The sequence below is a fragment of the Pavona decussata genome, unplaced genomic scaffold (genome assembly GCF_977016875.1).
Source record: "Pavona decussata unplaced genomic scaffold, jaPavDecu1.1 SCAFFOLD_133, whole genome shotgun sequence".
NCBI lineage: Eukaryota > Metazoa > Cnidaria > Anthozoa > Scleractinia > Agariciidae > Pavona > Pavona decussata.
The window spans coordinates 3802422-3821761 of record NW_028145546.1 but is presented as its reverse complement, the minus strand read 5'-3'; the positions used below and the strand labels follow the sequence as shown (position 1 = coordinate 3821761).

At 39.4% G+C, this 19340-nt stretch overlaps 3 protein-coding genes across 5 annotated transcripts in view; 2 read left to right on the top strand and 1 right to left on the bottom strand.

The window, feature by feature from the left end:
• LOC146468308 (uncharacterized) overlaps positions 1-19340 on the top strand; it is a 46427-nt gene that overhangs the window by 18649 nt on the left and 8438 nt on the right. The window contains exon 3 of one of the 3 annotated variants that reach the window (XM_085125098.1): positions 13409-13511. The exons of 1 other annotated variant lie outside the window; for it this stretch is intronic. The gene's annotated coding sequence lies outside the window, so the exon portion shown is untranslated. Of the gene's footprint in view, positions 1-12717; positions 13512-19340 lie in introns of those variants that run through there. One more of the 3 variants, XM_085125100.1, reaches the window with a different exon arrangement.
• On the top strand, positions 3598-4703 carry LOC146468310 (uncharacterized). Its single transcript, XM_085124827.1, has one exon. It carries the CDS (start codon positions 3785-3787, stop codon positions 4463-4465), a length of 681 nt encoding a protein of 226 aa, XP_084980953.1. The 5' UTR covers positions 3598-3784; the 3' UTR covers positions 4466-4703.
• On the bottom strand, positions 6630-18681 carry LOC146468309 (uncharacterized). The gene is made up of 4 exons (XM_085125096.1): positions 18320-18681; positions 10927-12582; positions 9443-9649; positions 6630-8694 (listed from the first exon to the last, which is right to left on the bottom strand). The coding sequence occupies exons 1-4, from the start codon at positions 18597-18599 to the stop codon at positions 8417-8419; spliced, it is 2421 nt and encodes an 806-aa protein (XP_084981222.1). The 5' UTR covers positions 18600-18681; the 3' UTR covers positions 6630-8416.

Below are 19340 nucleotides of genomic sequence, written 5' to 3'. Positions count from 1 at the left end.
TTTGCTTGTGGCGCTTTGAATTGCCCAAAGTTGTCTTTTTATGCGCCCCGAAAGGAGAGACAAACGAGCGACTTTATGCGCGCCGAAAAGAGAGACAAACGAGCGACGAAGTCGCGAGGGGACGACCGTTTCAGTTCTGCCAGGACTCCCACAAAATTTGAGAAAGTATAAGTGGACGTCAAAGAAATCAAATGAACTATTTTCGTAACGCACGTGCAGAATTATCCATCGTAACTCATTTTCCTTTTGTATTTTGCCTGTTCTCGTTGTCACCGCCGTTCTGTCTTTATCTCACAATCTGCGCGCCGACGTCTCCACCCAAACGAAATACAGGAGACGTCGCCATTTTCAAAAAAAAAAAAAGAAAGAAAGAAAAGATTGTGCGATTACAACATTCAGACAAACGTTTTGTGTCCGGCCACGTTTTCATACGAAGTTCGTTTGGAACAGCTCTCCCTTTTTCTCCTTTAGTGCGGTTAGGTATGAGCGAGAGTTACGTAATCTAGCGATAAGATTGTGCAAGACAGCCGTGAGATTACCGACTACAAAAATAGCTGGAATCAATAGTAGTTATTGAATCTAAAGAGGGTAATAGTCGAATCAAGTCGCCGTTCAAATTAGCAGAGAGTTAGTTACTGAGAGTAACTTGGAATTTCGTCGTTCCTAGGTCTGTTTTACCATCCTAGTTGAGAGTTCATGGTGAATCACACTTAAGCAACGTGTCACACTCCCGCGATAAAATAAGCTTTGCTTCCAATTTTTTTCAGAACTGGTTTAAATGATGACAGAAATTCACTTACTTTGGACATCTTGGGATTAACACTGCGTCAAAACCCAGTAACTTTACGGTTTGTAATTCTTGAGCTGTTGTAGTACTCGCTGTCACTGACAAACTAACTGATCTTGATTTCGCGTTGAATCGCTTATATATTAGTAAGCCTCTCACGCAGTCCTGCCGGGTTACCTAAGGGAACAGATCCCCAGGGAGGGTAGGCACGTACTGATGAGGTTAGAAATTTCCTCGTGGACTTTGATTGGGGGGGGGGGGGGAGATTTCAGGTATTTATGCGGAGAAGAATGGACTCTGAACCCCGTACTTTTCTTTCTTGCATGTGTAAAGCTTCACACAATGGTTCCAGACAACAAAGGATGTCTGTCACTAAGTGGTTTCTTTCATGCTCTGGTGCTCTGGAGTAAATCAGTTAGCTCTGCACGCCAGTGTAGCGGGCAAGGCTCAACTAAACTTACTCACACAAACTTCGATTATGAGTCTACGCAACGAGCTGTTTTTAATATTGCCGAAGTTATTAGATTTTACTCATTTTACTCACTTTTTGATCATATTCATATGTTAATTTGCGCTTTAGAAATATTAAACATTGTTACAATTATTATTATTATTGTTTTTTTTTAACGGCACAAGATCCGAACTTAGTTTACTCGAGAGCGACTTGCAGAAAGGAAAGTCCGCTTAAATGATGGTAAAAGTATCAAAACGTCAAACTGGTATCATTACCAACCACACGATTTGGCTGTGTATAAAATTCTTGGCACGGGACCACATCAGCAACATCAGCACAATGGAACAATAGCCTGCGACTCAGACGGACTGGCACCATCAAGTACGCAACGATAAGTATTTAAGCTGTGCAGCTTGTGGGGTCGTGTGAAAGTAATTACCGGCGCAGGCTATAGAACAAAAGCTAATCGATGTTTGCGCAAGCCGAAATGGAGGCTACATATTGGGGTGTTTGTTACTGATGTCACCGTCCTCTCTCCTTTTGCATGCAACCTCCACCATTTGCATTTCCACATCGTGCGCCCGTCAAAAACTTTGCCAAACTATATATGAAAATGTACAAACTATATATGTATATTTCTAGTCTGAACGACAAGGATTGAAATCCTTCAATTATCAACTGCCTAAAAAGAGAGGATCAAAACGCACCAATCAACACATTAATCAGTTACGCAATCAGTCGACACCATCACCTAGCCTGATGAAGACCAGTAGTATAGCTTAAGCGGCCTCCCTCGGCCTCCAAAGCCCCGAATTATTTGTCAGTATAAAGTGCTGTATTCGATACCTCTATCCAAACGCGGCCACCTTTCTGCTGTTGCAAGTTTAGTATTTATTGTTTTTTTACCCCTAGAATCCTACGGCAATCGTAGGTATAGGCAATGTTGAATGACGAGAGTTACATGACGCGAGCAGCGCGCGCTCCAGAAATCGCATCCGGGGGGTGTGGGGTCGGGGTACTCCCTTATATATATATAGCTATATTGGTATGTGCGGTCCCAAAAGGTATGGTTTTTCAGCCGCTTTGGTCATAAATAGGGTATCGAGTTTAGCCATTTTGGTAATAAAAAGGGTATCGATTTTTGCACTCTAGTCTTGAATTTATGTTTTTTTTTTTAGAAAAAGTACTTCTTCATCATGATGTTTACAGCAACTGTGTACGTGCCCCAACGGCTTGTCACACGCTGGGCTCCAGGGGTTTTTGAACTGAAGTTGACCAGACAGTATCAGGTCATAAATAGGTATCAAATTTTTGGTCAGGTCATAAATAGGGTAGGGATAATAGCAGATTTTGGTCATAAGTAGGGTAAGGGTTTTGGGAAGCGGGCCACACACCCCTATCCAATTTTTTTGGGAGAACTCCCCCCCCCCCCCGGGAATCCCATGCGACAGTCGAAAGCAAAGAGTGTATACAATATGCGAGCCAGCGAGGCATGCGAGGCATGCGAGGCAGACGTGCGAGGCGTGCGAGGCATGAACAAAACAAGCGAGGCATGCGAGGCATGAACAACCCCCGACATAAACTGCTAACCGTTAAGCTAACCGGGGAGCTATTTAAGCTAACCTGAGTGCTATTTAGGCTAACCGGAGTGCTTTTTAGGCTAACCGGAGTGTTTTTTAGGCTAACCTGAGTGCCTCGCACGTCTGACTCGCATGCCTCGCATGCCTCGCTGGCTCGCAGATTGTGCATCCCCGAAAGCAAAAGTTGTACCGCGTAAATGGGCTTTTCAAGCCAGCCGAAATGGTGACAGATAATATGAAGGTGAGATTAAACTGATATCAACAATCTCCACTAATGACAAGTCACAAGCCGTAATACACGTGCAAGTCTTTCACATCCGGTGCAATATTAAACTATGATAATAGATCAGTAGATAGAGCACCAACTGTTTTGTTGCGCTCATATTTAGAGTATATTGCAAGTCTATAGAAATCCTTGCTCCTCAATTTTTGATTTTAGCCATTGAATAGAGAACTCGTCTCATACAGGGCACTTAATGATTTGTTTCAATGATTTTTGCATTTATCTTCACATATGTTCACTTTTCAATAAGCGTTTTACTATATAGAGGCAATAAAATTACGTTGACTGCCATTTCTATCCAATTTATATTGTACTTCTATGAAACGGCCAGCTTTCAAAGTCCCCAGGGTGGCCGACTGTACATAGCAGTGATAAAGTACAGTAATTTATAGCATTGAAATACAATCACGTTCTTTTTTTTCCTCTTCCGGAAAAGCCTCAAAAATGAAATATCCTAGTTTTTTTTTTTTTTTTTTTTTTACAGATATGAGGGTCAATGTAACGATTTGCCAAGCGTTCTAGATGCCTGTCAAGCATCACTTTATGCAGATGACACGGTGATCTACTGCTATGGGTCTTCCTCTCAGGAACTGACTGAAAAGCTCAACCAAGACCTCCTGGCTGTGGCGAAATGGCTGAATGAACATAAGTTAACACTGAATCTGAACAAAACCAAATGCATGCTTATAGGCAGTAACAAGAAGTTACAGAGGAAAATAGCTCTAACTGTTTCAATCTTTGATCATTGTATAAACAATGTTACTTGTTTTAAATATCTTGGAATCTTAATATCGTCTGATTTTTCGTGGACCAATCATGTAGAATACATGGCAGGGAAAGTTAATCAAAGGCTTGGCGTACTTAGACGCATCAAGCATTTGTTACCGTTTAAGGCGCGCATCCTTTTTTATAAAAGCCTTGTTATGCCCTTATTCGAGTATGCTGATTTAGTTTGGGGAGACAAACATAATGTAACTTTAATGTCTAGCTTGCAAGTGCTTCAAAATAAGGTGGCTAAAATAATATTAAATCGACCACTGTATTCCTCTGCGTCTGATGCGTTAACTACACTGAAGTGGTTAACACTAGAAAAAAGGCGCTTCCAGCGCCGATGCGTACATGTATATAAATGTCTTAATGGTCTTACGCATCACGAATTAACATTAGTCACTCAGCAAGAACAGCATAGTTACAACACAAGAAATAAAGCAAACCTCAAAATTCCATCCATTAAAAGAAACTGGGGTAAACAAAGAACTGGCTATCATGCTGTAAGTGATTTTAACTCGCTGGACAAAACTATACGAGCCTCTGATAATGTAAATATTTTGAAGCGTCAGATTTTTAATTCATTGATTTAAGCATGGAACAAAGAACTGGCTATCATGCTGTAAGTGATTTTAACTCGCTGGACAAAACTATACGAGCCTCTGATAATGTAAATATTTTGAAGCGTCAGATTTTTAATTCATTGATTTAAGTTTTGTTTTACACATAAGATACATTAGTTGTAGTAGCATCTTTTAGCATTTTTATTCATTGTAAATTTCTAATTTTTAATTTTCGAGGTCCTTTTTGTAAACCACTTTTTAGTGAAAAAGTTTCCTCATTAAAGATTGTCATTATTATTATTATTAGATGGCGCACTGTAGGGACGACTTTTTTAACAATTCTCTGGGGCGAAACAACACACACAAAGCGCTTGAAACGTTGCTGATCGTGGCTTTCCTCGCAAGCGCTTTTGCAACGACGTGAAGATTTCCCATCTTGTGGATCCACTTCAACTCCAAGATCGATGTGCTTTAAAAAGATCGGCTAGAGGAATGCTGGCAACTCCAGCTCTTTCCGGGATCTTAAAAAAAATTTTCTGTGGAAATGTACTTGTTTTTTTTCCCGAAATCGCCGACTGCTATTTTAAAATAAATGTTACAAAATATGCGGCATGTATCTGAAGGTTTCGCTGTTAGCTTCACTGCATGTGTTCCGCTTGTATTGAAATTCACTTTGCAAATAGCTGATGTACTGTACTGTATTTTCAAGCCTACACTCGAAAGACTTTCGCAACTTCATTTTATTTCGCAACTGTACTTTGTTTTGAAATGGTACAGAAACGGTACTGTGACAAGGACTATCGTATTTCCTTCAATTTGACATGTTTATCTCTGGGGAGTATATTTTTTGTTTGATTCAATTAGTCGAGGCGACAAAGTCTCGGCACGCCCCTCGAACACGAGACAGTGAGAAGCTGTTACAGTCTCCCTATTTTTCCCGCCGCCTCCCAACTCCACTCCCCTCCCCTCAGTTCCCCTCAGTAGTTTAGACACTCTCCCCAGATCGCGCTCGCTTTTACAAACCAAGATGGCGGCAGCTCCATCGAAGCATACCGGTCTCGAGAATCCCACGGAAAAATAGGGGGACTGTGAACAGTCTAAGGGAGTTCAGGTAGGAATATTTTTATTGAAAATTCGTTGGTATTTTTAAATTAAAGCAGCAATCGTTTTTTCCCACACAAATCTTTATAATTTCGCCGTTACGCAATGCTCGCCGTGACGCTCGAATCACGACTGACTCACGCAAAGGTCACGGCCTACATATCCTCATAGAGCTTGCGCTACCTGTGGTTCTACTGTTAGGTTCGGCAGGTTACCTGGAGGCGACCACTTGAGCAACAAGGCTGGATGAGCTATTCCGACTTTGAACTAGGATCTTTCGATAACCAGTCAAAAATGTCGAAAAGCCTAACACTGTTTTGTTGATTGATGTCTTGTGAATAACACTGTACAGCTATTTCGGTCTTGCCAGGCTCTCGATACCCGATAAAACAGGCCTCGGTCGTTTGGGAGTTTATTTCGTAATGTAAAAATATCGCTAAAATTGTATTTTTGATAGCCGAGTTTAACGTTTTAACGTTTAATTTTCAGATATCCCGAGTGTGATGCTCTTAGTGAACAAAATAAAATATCATTTCTCTTTTTAGATGACAAATAGCAGAGGACCCAGAATACTTCCCTGAGGGACCCCATGGGTAACTGGCAACTCGTTCCCACAACATGTACGCTGTTTCCTGTCAGTAATGTAAGAGCGGAACCACTGAAGCGAGTTCTCACATAAACCAATTTTGGAAAGCTTGCGTAACAAAATCCGATGGTCCACAGTGTCGAAAGCCTTGGTTAAATCCAAAAACACGGCCCCACACAGTTTACCTTGTTCCATGTTCAATAAGACTTCATCAGCAAATGATGTCAAAGCAGATTCAGTAGAGAGCCCCTGCCTGAATCCAAACTGTTTCCTTGTGAGAAGGTTGTTAATAACCAAGTACTGGTAGAACTGGGAATGCACGGCTTTCTCGAGAATCTTACTGAGTGTCGGTAAAATAGAGATGGGTCGATAGTTCGATGCATTTGACCGGTCGCCTGATTTAAAGCAGTCCAAAGAGACGGAAAACTGCAGTCTGCCGCCTGCCAAACGTCCGCTGATTTTCAACTATCAGACCTCCAAGCCGACGAGACAAACGATAAAAATCAAAACATTCCCCACGGTCTTCACATTACACGCCAGCCATATCCACTTTTAGAACTGGCGGTGAAAGATACGTCAGTCATGCTGTCAACGCTTCAGAACTACTATTGTCTTATTGACCAATGAGGTGTTGCCGTTGCTGGTGCAACGGGCCTTTGGAACGCGAGACGGTGAGAAGTTGTTACAGTCCCTCTATTTTTTCGCTTCCCATCCCACACTAAACCCACACTATACTAACACCCACTCCCGCTCCCCTCGGTAGTTTAGACACTCTCCCCAGATCGCGCTCGCTTTTACAAACCAAGATGGCGGCAGTTCCATCGAAGCGTGCCGGTCTCGAGAATCCCACGGAAAAATAGGGGGACTGTGAACAGTCTAGAACTCCCTTGTCTGTTGTCCTTTTCTCCTATGTTTTTCTCTCTATATATATAGAGAGAAAATCAATGGAACTAAAACTCACTAAAATCGCGCTCAATCGCTCCAAAAACCACATAGGAAAAAGGACAACAGACAAGGGAGTTCAGGTAGGGATATTTTTATTGAAAATTCGTTGGTATTTTTAAATTGAAGCAGGGATCGTTTTTTCCCATACAAATCCTTATAATTTCGTCGTTACGCAAATAGAGCTTGGGGGACCCGTGGTAGAACGCCATATTTTTGCTAAATTCCTCCCTGTACTGGCAACAATGTGTATGCTGGGTTGGAAGTTTTTAGACCTTCAAAACTTTAACATTATATTTTAACATTATTATTACAACTATTATTATTATTATTATTATTATTATTATTATTATTATTTATTACTATTATTATTATTATTATTATTATTATTATTATTATTATTATTATTACTTATATCGCGTACATACAACTTTCAACAAAGTATATGAAAATAATCCCTGATTATGGCTCCTGTTATTATCGTAGTGGATAAGGTTGGGTAGATTGACCGTATTGCCGAAAAATAATAAGCGAAATTGCTGTAAGATTTCTCTTTTTTAGTAAATTTGGGAAAACATTTCTGCAAACTTTCGCCAACACATGATGATTAAAGAGCGACTTTGTACTCCAGTAACTCCAAAAACCTCTTATGAAAAGTATTCCTATTCCGGAATAGGGTCAATCGAACGCACACTAAACTTTGCTTAGCAAAATATTTTACAGATATGTCCTAACTCTTTGAACTACAAAGTACATATACAGTTCCTACTCAGTAGGTACTAACAATCCCTACTCCGGTAGGTACTAAAACTGCAGACGTCATCATGGTGACCTAATACTCATTATGGTAAAAGTGCCAAAATAAACTAGATTAATTAAAATTTAATATATAGAGTTCAAATATCTAGTATAAAATTTAGCGTCAAGCTACAACTGTACTATTTTCTAAATTTACTGTTTTTTTGGTAGTCCCTACATTACCAAATTAATTATGTCAACCTCTATTTCTGATGCAAGATATATACAATGATAACTTGAAAAGTTGACGAGGTCTACTTTACAACTTTGATACATTAGATGATCAAAAGTTTTGCAATTTTTTAGTTCTATTAAAACAATACAGTTTCTAAAATATCAGGACTAGCCTATTCCCCCAGGAAATTAGATGGCTCCTTTTCCTACTGTGCACCTTAGGATGGTCCGAGAAACTTGAGTTTCCTATGGGCAGTACCTACTAATACAGGGATACTATTCTGACTATTATGCGATTTATAACTATGTGGGAAAAGGAAATCTTAGCAAGGTCTATTGAAATCCAAAAAGAAAATTGGGGGTAACCACAGTTCCATAAATTATGTTGTTAGTGGAGTCGCAACACCGTGATTTGTTACGCTATAGTTTTCAATGTGCATCTCTTGTAGCCTTTGAGAGGGAGATCCTGTCCTCAATCTTCCTTCCAGAGAATTGATTTCTTTCTCAGTTTTCTCAATATCATGTTTAGAGGCAATAATACGAATTTGAATGCTGCGAGCTTTCTTCAAATTCTCCAAGGCTTCATCAGTGGATCCCAGAGCACCAAGAGCAGAGCCCAAACCATAATAAGCTCTGGCCGTGTCCCGGTGATCTTCTCCTGAGGAAAAAATAAAGAAAGATTGTGACTTACACCTTCACAGTAATCTGTTACAATAATTTTAAAAATACTACAAATTGTTGATGCTTTACTAAACACCATATGAAAACCCACAGGCTTCCTATGCTTCAAGCTGGGGATCTTTCATATCTGAGCACCAAGTCCTGATCCATTTTCAAATTATCTCTGCCGCACAACATAAATTATTAACCTGAAATATTCAGTAACAGACATGTTTTGTAATGAACTCCGGGGATTATTTAATTTAATTTTTAAGGCCTGCATGGTTGTGGGTTGCAAGCTCAGCATTGGGAGGTGACGATGGTGGGGCAGCAAGTGAAATCTAATAATAATTTTTGTAATTAGTCATATTTATTATCTATTATATATCTATTTATTATATTTTCAGAGAAAATAGCGCCTTGTGAACTATATCAAATCTGAATTGAAATAAAGTTATGTATAAAATGTGGTTTAACTTGTAACTCTGTAACAAAATCAATGACCATGCTATTCAAAGCAGTGTGCTATCACACATGTAGCACTACATGTACATGTTTTTCAATGTTGAACCCAAGTACAAAAGTTAGACAAAAATGATATTATCATAAAACTTGCCCTTTGGATAGCTCTTGTGCGAGACTATAAATTATTTATTATAGAGTGCTTAAATTAAATTATGTTTAGTTACATGATATGTAATAGCAAAAAAGAAAAAAAATCATCAGTGAATACATAAGTCAATTACCAAACAGAAAACGTCTCATTGACAGAGACTCTCTCTTGAATGAAGCAGCTCGTTGAAGATAACCCAGCTTCCCGTAACCATTTGCAATGTAGTCCAGTAGTGAGGCAGTAAAGGGGTGCGTGGCCAACAGCTCGCGGTACCTGACTAAGCAGATATTCTCCCAGATGTTGACAGCTGCTCTGTATTGACCACTGGTAAACATGGCCACTGAGAAAATAACAGAAAATAACAAAATTTAACTGGTGGTTATATTATTAGCAAGTTAGATTTGATAGTTTCAGAGTAGATGTATTATGGCTAGAAATGGGCAGCCTAAAAAGACCTTATCAAGCAAATAAAGAAAAAAAAATTACTGAAGGAAAAAAAAATATCTTCAGTAAATAATATTGCGAGGTGTTCATTCAAAGTGGGATTGGGTGGGGGGCACTAAGGGGGGGGGGGGGACTGTATTCAAGCAACTACACTCAATATTTCCAATGGTATTAATTGTTGCTGTGGATTAAAGGTATTTAGTGCTAATGAAGAACATGAGTTGACTTACATGTAAATGGTTTTTCGTTTTCAATTGATTCCTCTTATTAGAGCCTTGCCGACAATACATTATTCTACTTGCACCATTATTGTTTTTTAGCAATATGTCAGTTTCATACAGGTACATTGGAGAACAGGATTTGTATTAAGGTGATACAGAGTATTTACATTGTCTCCAATGTAACCAAAAATACAAAACAAAAAAACAAAAACAAAACAAAAAAAAAAGATGAACATTATAATTTGGCAAAATCTTTGCCATCATCAGACTAATTAAGTTTAAAAACAAAGCAAGCAAATAAATTTAAATATTATAGAGATGGTGATATGCAAATATACAGTCACATAAAAGGCAAAAATTTAAAATTAATTATCAGGCCCCAGTTGTTCAAAGGGCGGATAATTTTATCCACTGGATAGTTCCCTATCCGGCAGATAAAATGTGTGCAATATTTTCCCGATAGTCCTGTAATTTGTGAATAGAGTAGAAGCATATGTCAAATTTAAGAATGGGATTGTGTGGAAAACTTGCCAAAAACATTGGTTGGAGTACATTTGCTCCGCCGGATAGCGACTTATCCAGTGGACAAAGTTATCTGCTCTTTGAACAACTGGGACCAAAAGAATAAGCATAGTTCTCTGCTGGCTTTCAATCCATTGTAGAAAAGAAATAAATTATATAATAAAATTTGAAGGGCAGAGAGCATAACCATCTTGTGTTAAATTTGGCCGACTCGATATTTTGACCTTGCTTTTCTCGAAAACTATGCAAAAAACAGTGTGAAAAAAACAAACCCAATCACATGGGAATGTTAATTCTCTGACTAAATTGAGGGCCATGCAGCATACAAAACTTCAGACACTTTTGAGCTAAAACAAAAAATTGGCCTGGTATTTAATGTATGATGGTTATATGCTCTCGGTCCTTAATCATTTGTAAACCATGTACTTACTTCCAAGGTCACAAAATCCACCACCCACAAACATGCGTTCCATCTTCCCTGAGCCTTCAGTGCGTAGCAGTCTCTTACGTATACCAATGCCTTGTGCAATGAGTGAGATGCCCTCCTTGGTATTTCCAGAAGCAACTGTGCAAAGCCCCAGCTTGCATTTGCAATGTCCCAAACATTCTGTGTCATTAATCCCTAGTTGATGCTGAAGATCGTGTGCTTCTTGAAGGCTCTTTTTGGCACTTGTACGGCACGCATCCTTGTAGCCATGGTAACAAACCTGTTGAAATCCAATGGATACAAGACACTCGCTGTACAAAGTTTTGTCCCGCAGTTCTCTTGACATCTCTAGAAACTTGCTATACAAGGACATGAATTCATCCTTGTTCATGACTTTAGCAAGGAAGCCTAAAGTCTTTGTTGAGACTCCAAGTCCATAACATTTCAAATCTTCATCGCCGTCTGCTGATGCTGCAAGGGCATGGCGGATGTTCACTTTGTTTATGTGATACTTGTCTATGGCAGGCTTACAGTTTGTGGTGATAAAATCATCATTCAGTTGTTGAAGAAGTGACAGATAATGGTGGGAAAATAGTGTCATTGCTGTGTTGTATCCTTTGCATGCATTGTCACTGCATGCCTTGCAGAAAGCTTGAATTAATGGATGCAGGCTGTACTGTGCCTCTGCATTATTGTCTCCATCTCGTTGAACAAGTGAATGGGATTCAAGATTGTTAAGTAAGATCTGAAACTCCAGACAATCCTCACTGGAAAACAGGACATCCTTTGCTTCTTTTCTGGTGAAAATTGTCGGAAACGCAGCCAGATAGGTAAGAGCCTTCTTCACTTCTCGCCGCAGATGGTTGTAGAACACTTTTAGAAGAAGAAAAAGCTCCTCGACTTTTGGATCCTTTCCCTTGAGAAAACTATGCGGACAGTTTTGGAGCTTTCTGTGAAGGTCCGTTGGATCAACTGTTTTGCTCTTCAAATATGATGCTGTTAATTTGAGCAACAAGGGAATACCACCACAGGCCCTTGGCCATGCAAATCTCCTGGCTTGTTGGTCTGGAATATCAGGGGCTTGACTCTTGAGAAAAGCAAATGACTCTGCCTCATCTAAGGGTTTCAGTGCAATGTGATCGGTTATGAAAGGGAAATCCAGCTTTGACAATGGAATCCTGGTTGTAATGAGTGTAACAAGATTTCTTGCATGTTGACCAATTTCCTCCAGAAAATTATTAAATTGTTCCTCCTCCCCTGTTTGCAGGTCTTCAGCATTATCCAAAATTAGTACCATGTCCCGCTGAAGTGATGTCAGGAATTTTTTCAATTGTGAGACAGGAGTATCCCCTACAGGAATGCCAATTGCCTCTAGCATATTCTTAGCTGCAAGGGTCACTGACGTCACTGTTCTAAGGGAGACATAAAGCACATCTTTTCCCTTTTCTAACATAATGTAGCCAATATTAATGGCAACAGCTGTTTTACCAAAACCAGGTGGAGCAACCACAGTTATGAGGCAAGTGTTCTCATCACCTCCAACAGTCAACAAATTTGATATCTTCTCACAGACTTCAACCCTTCCAATGAACTTGGGAATCTTCTTAGGAAGGCCAAAAGAGGATGGTTTCCTTTCATTGCTTTCCCCTGAATATGCACCTACAGGAAAATTCACATTCATTTTGAAAATGAGTTTTAATTTTAACTCAAGGTTTCCTAATGCATTCATGAATGTTTTCATTTAGAACAGAAAAATAAAAAAAAAAAAAAACAACAACAACAACAACTACAAGAAAGAATGGGTACTTTAATTCACTACTACTAGAAGTGGCATGTCAAGCAAGTGGCAGCCAATTAACGATCCAATTATTGCATTCAGCATAGATGAATGCCATGTTGGTGGCTAATGTTAGGATTACTGCTTCAGTGTCTTACCAGCAATTTGTCGGTTGAGGACTGCCAAATGCCGACCCCCCCCCCCCCCTCACTTTTCTAGGGGGCCGACCGTCCACTTTATGTATGAGAACATGCAGTCTTGTTTTCAAACATGTCTCAGCACAGTAACATTTTTGCATATCATGTGACTTGAGCTTCGAAACAAGGCTAGAAAGGTATCAGTGTGGGTGGTTGTTTTAGTAATTAGTCAAATCCTTTTATACAGTGTAGACTGACAGAAGTCTTATCCATTCAAAATCTGGAAATATATGTTTTTGTAAACCTATTCACCAATGATAATGAGAGGAAATGCTGTTGCGCAAAACAGTTTGCATAAATCAAAACGTTCCAAAAACATTTTTGCAATACACCCTGCCAAGCAACAATTTTTTTACTGTGTCAGACCCATCACAGACTCAGGTTCACCTCTTTTCTCGTGGCTTCAGGATAAAACACAGTACTTAAATACCCCTTATGTTCTTGATTTTGCTCACTAAATTAACTGTTCATATATTTTTGTCTCCATGTTGGTCTACATAATTTTCCACAGGACTAAGGCATCTGCATAATATACTTGGCTTAAGCTGACAGCCTCTACATAACCTCCAACAAAGATGTTTCTAGGGTTCAAGCCATATTAACCTGGAAGTAAGGTAATACGGCTCCCAAAAAAAATATGACTGTGTGTAAGGCTAGTCTGTACATGGCAGGTGCATCACAGGAGGGATTTTCTCTCGGGGGGTGGGTTAGCAGGCTGAGTTAGCAGCAGTAGAACTATGGTTATATTTGGGAAGTAAACTTCAACTATTTCGTGAAGATTTAACAATTATTCCATGAGAACACGTTGGATAAAAACAATCAAGAAATATTGCTAGATCGCTTTGTAGGAACAACCAGAAGACAATTTACTAGTAATGGTTGCTATTTCTTGGGCATGGTATAATGGCTCATATCCCATGGCCGCTACACCAATCAAATCCCTGGAATTGCATTATACAGTGATCCAGTTCCAGAAATCCAGAAATGCCATTCTTCAAGTTAAACATGCATTCCTTGTATTGCCTGGCCTGTCATTCAGTTCAAGCATGCATTTCGTCAATTCAAACATGCCATTTTTCAATTCAAACATTTGATCATTCAATCCAAACGTGCATTCCTTCAATGAAATCCTGAAACTCAAACACTACACCATAAATTCCGCGTTCAATTTCGATAGAAAATGCTGAAATCCTGCTGCTGAAACATTCTGCACTTTAATTTTAAGATATGAAATCCAGATTATAAATTCAAACATAGTCTCACAATGTAGTTGTGCAGTGGCGCGATTCAAACATTCACTTCGGCGATTCAAACATTCAGCTCAGCAGTCCAAACTTTCAGTTCCTCTCCAGTAGTCTGGAACCGAGGGGACTCTGTAAAACGAGGATACAGACGGGCGGATGGCGGACGGCGGATGGGGCTTTTGAAAAAAAAAAAAGAAGAAGAAGAAGAAGAAGAAAAAAGGATGTTGATACGGTTAAATTTATTGGTTAATTGTCACCTTCTAAGAAATGCTAGCTTTGGCTATTTTTTTTTTATCTTTTTTTTTAATTTGAATTAATTTTTTATCTTATTGTCAGTCAAACAGCGAAAACGCTACGGAATGTTTCTCTCGTTTTTCAACCAAATCAGCCTGAGTTTGCAGTGGAACTCCGTACATTAATACGACACACCATCCGGCAAAACAACACGTTCTGATTAACGGGTAAAGTACTGTATGAGCTCTTTTTAGGCATTATAGATTGGAAGTCATGGTTATTGTTTGAACAGACAGATCGATACAAGTTATTAAAAAATTATTTTAAGATGTCCAAAGATTTCCCTGTGTAGGATTTTTGAACGTTTCATTTTCTTCTCTTTAAATTTGTACACAAGCGAAGTTTTCCTTGTAATATGGGGGCTTTGTTTGATCGGGTTTTGCGTCTTTTCGGTTTTAATATTCATTGCGGATTTTGACGGGTTTTTCTCTTTTTGAACATTCAGATTTTTTTACCTGACAGAAAAACATGTTTTTTTCGGTCAGTTTCTGGTTTTCCCCCAGTTGCCTCGGCGGCGACCTTCAGTCCCCAGTCAGGCCAGAGGTCGTCTTCTCCGTGAACTTGGTACAGTCGAACCTCGATTATCCGGATTCGTTGGGACTTGAATAAAATGTCCGGATAATCGGAGTCCGGATAATCGAAAATATGAATATTAATGAGACAGGAATGTAAAGGAATGAAATAAAGAAAACAATTTAATTGTGAATAGATTTTTAACGTTGTCTAACCAACCGGTTGATGCTTTGAAGCTTTCGCGATCGGTCGACTCCGCGACCAACTGCGCTGAGAAATGTTTCGCTTTTCTCCTGAAGAAGCGGACCTGAAATTGGTGTTCCACTGCTGAATAAACCAGGCGTGTAAGGCTTTATCCAATTGCTCTGACACGTTCGCAAATCTGACACAGGGAAATCTTTGGACATCTTAAAATAATTTTTTAATAACTTGTATCGATCTGTCTGTTCGAACAATAACCACGATTTCCAATCTATAATGCCTAACAAGAGCTCGTACAGTACTTTACCCGTTAATCAGATTATCCTGTAAATGTTCATGAATGTGAACGTGTTCAGTTTTGCCGGATGGTGTGTCGTACTAATGTACGGAGTTCCACTGCAAACTCAGACTGATTTGGTTGAAAAACGAGGAGAAACATTCCGTTAGGTTTTCGCTGTTTGACTTACCATAAGATAAAAAAAAATAATTCAAACTAAAAAAAAGATTAAAAAAAATTAAAAAAATAGTCAAAGCTAGCATTTCTTAGAAGGTGACAATTAACCAATAAATTTAACCATATCAACATCCTTTTTTCTTCTTCTTCTTTTCTTTTTTAAAGCCCCATCCGCTGTCCGCCATCTGCCCGTCCATATCCTCGTTTTACAGAGTCCCCTCGGTTCCAGACTACTGGAGAGGAACTGAAAGTTTGGACTGCTGAGCTGAATGTTTGAATCACCGAAGTGAATGTTTGAATCGCGCCACTGCACAACTACATTGTGAGACTATGTTTAAATTTATAATCTGGATTTCATATCTTAAAATTAAAGTGCAGAATGTTTCAACAGCAGGATTTCAGCATTTTCTATCGAAATTGAATGCGGAATTTATGGTGTGTTTTTTGAATTTCAGGATTTCATTGAAGGAATGCACGTTTGGATTGAATGATCAAATGTTTGAATTGAAAAATGGCATGTTTGAATTGACGAAATGGGTTATTCCCGAAAAAATCCACACCCCCCCGACGGATGGGATTCTGGAAATTCTCACCAGAGGGGGGGTCAAAGACTCTGGAAATCCAGGCGGAAGGGGGGGTTGAACTTAAGAAAGTCTTCTGCAGGAGTCAATTCGACCGATAGTTCACGCGATTCGAACGTTTAGTTCGGTGACACTTCAGCGCTCTCAGACCCTGAAAATAATAGAAATATTTTGTTCACATATTTCTCACCTAAAAAAAATGATAATCTAAGTTCCTTCGCAGGTCCTTTTAGAGCAGAAAACGCGAACAACAAGATAGTAAAGAACGAGCCATTGCAACATTGTTGCAACGAAGAGCTTGAAACGCCTGACACATTTCTACTCGTACCAGACCCAGCGCGCCATCGTTGTGTAATTTCACGTCCGCCATTGCATTCTTAGCGTGGATTCCACGGCGTCAGGCAGAAGAATTCTTTACTTGTGCAAGCAAGGATGCAGAGCTATTAGCTGAAGAAGATAATTCCAAAGAATTTTGGTCCAAACATTCCCTGTTCGTCGAAAATACTCCAGAGGAACTTGTAGCCATCTGTAGCTCGAAAAAACTTTTGGAAACGTAAGTTATTGCGAAAGCAACAGAAGGAGAAAGTTCTTGGACGGGTTCCTGCAACACATACAGTGGTAACCTCTCTGAAGTCCCATCGTCTGTAGCACAGTTGAACAAGCAGCCAGTGCGTTTTCTGCGTGCAGTTTTAAGATTCCATGGGTGTTGTCCATTGGGCACAAAGGATGAACTCGTTCGCTTTTTCGCATTGTTGCTCCTTTCTTTTTTTAGTTCCACGCGATAGAGTTTTTAATATTAGCCGAAGCTTTAGAAATTAAACGAGAACATCTTCTAGACGTGATTGTGCGAATTTTCTATTAAAAATAAATTAAATTTAAGCCTAATATTTTTTTCCCGGAAATCCAGGCGGGAGGGGGGGTCTTTTGTTTTGGAAATCCAGACAGGAGGGGGGGTCTTGTGCTTTAGGAAATCCAGGTGAAAGGGGGGGTTAAAAAACGACCCCATCCGTCGGGGGGGGTGTGGATTTTTTCTGGAATAACCCAATGCATGCTTGAACTGAATGATAGGCCAGGCAATACAAGGAATGCATGTTTAACTTGAAGAATGGCATTTCTGAATTGAAGAAAAGGGTGCTTGGATTGAAGAATCAAATGTTTGAAACAAACAATTCCATATTTGGATTGAATGATGGAATGTTTGAACCGACCCATTCCATATTTGCATTGAAGGATTGAATGTTTGTATTGAAGGATCGAAAGTTTGAACCGAACAATTGCACATTGGAATTGAAGGATGGAATGTTTGAATTGAAGGATGGAATGTTTGAATTGAAGGATTGAATGTTTGAATTGAAGGATCGAATGTTTGAATTGATAGTTTGAATTTTGACACTAAAAACGCGCCATAGGGGGCATCCACTGAAATCATGCAACTGCACATTTACAGTGATTTGATGGAAATACGCCCTTTGTTGAAAAAACGTTACATTATAATAGGCAGTTCAATATCAATGCGGGCAATAGATGGTTCAAATGTATTGGAAATTGAATGCCTGGTTGAAATGTGCACTTCAGTGCAAAGTACATGTAGAATTTAATTCAGACGAGTTCAACACTGACTGCAGAGTTTGACGTCTGAACTTGTTTAGCCTGTTCCAGGCGTTCAGTAGTAAACAGGATAAACTTGTGCCACAAATTCGACTGTTGTCACTGTTGCACACTTACTACCCGACAGAAGTGCAACACCGATTCAAACTTTGAAAAATTCTGCCGTAACGAATGAAATACATACATACATACATGAGCATAATAAAGTTGGTTTTCGTACACATACTATATAATTATACATCGCGTTTTGACGAAGGGCAAATTAAATGCGCGCGAAATACTCAATTAAGCTTCATTCTGTTCATTCGACATACGAATTTTTCCCGGACGTCTGGCGAACTCAACTCAACTGCCATCGCTTTCAAAACGGGCTCGAAAAGCTCATACAATGTAGCCAAGTCAGTGAGATCACAGGAAACAAAACTCCACAGAAAGTTCGAAGCGATCCGCTGATCATAAAGTTAAAGTTGAGTTAACCAGGCTAGTTAAATGGCGAGCTACGTTAACAAATCAAAGTGTACATGTACCTGCTGGCGTCTCTGACAGAATGGTATTCGCTAGATGTCCACAACCACATTCACGCAGAGCTTGCAAGAAGACATCAAAAGCCTCAGGTCTCCGCCGAGGAAGCAAATCCAACAGCTTCAACCCTTTTCCATTAGTTGTCGTTTCGGCGAGTATTAACTCGCGGTCATCCATGTCCAAAATCCTTTGAGAATAAAGTCGCTCTACAACCTTTTCTGCATTCATATTACTTGAAATTTGTATGCGACGTTTTCGCAGTACATCTGCCTTTGCCTGCTCCATGACTTTGCCTGCAAGGGCCAATCTTTTTGTGTGAAGAAAAATCCCTTCGTCCAGGACTTATATATTCGTAACCCTTACAGTCTCCGTTACAACTCGATTGAATCCCTTTCTCCGAAAACCCGGAAGTTGATTTATTTGCGCGTGCGTGATGCGCTCAACGGCCAGAAACAACAGTTCCCTGCTGATTTCCACCCAGGTCAAAACTGTGAATCAAAACATAAGATTATTTTCCGGAGAAAGTTCCCAATATTGTTCTTACTATGACACTCAATCAAGGCTTCTGCGCGGGTTAGCAAAAATCATACGGTCAGAAGCCTTTTCAAAGTACTGGCGATGATGATGATGTTGATGATGATGATGACGATGATGATGATTGTTATTGTTATTATTATTATTATTATTATTATTATTATTATTATTATTATTATTATTATTATTATTTATTTATTTTTTGTTTTGTTATTAACGTCTCACTCTTTGTTTTCAAGCCGTATAACTAGATGTTCTCCCATGGCCCGGATTCACAAGTTTATTTTTTCAAAACTCGTAAACTGAGTGGTGGTACGACGATCGAATTTTTGGACTGCCCATTTTGATACAAGCTTTCTTTCCCTCCTGAAAAGATCGATCACAGCTACAGACCTATTCGTACCAATGTAACGCTATCTTTGCAAACTGTAGCAATGCAAAAGAGTTCCGGGAATTCTGGGTCCCCAAAAGGAGCCCAGAAATATAGTTTCC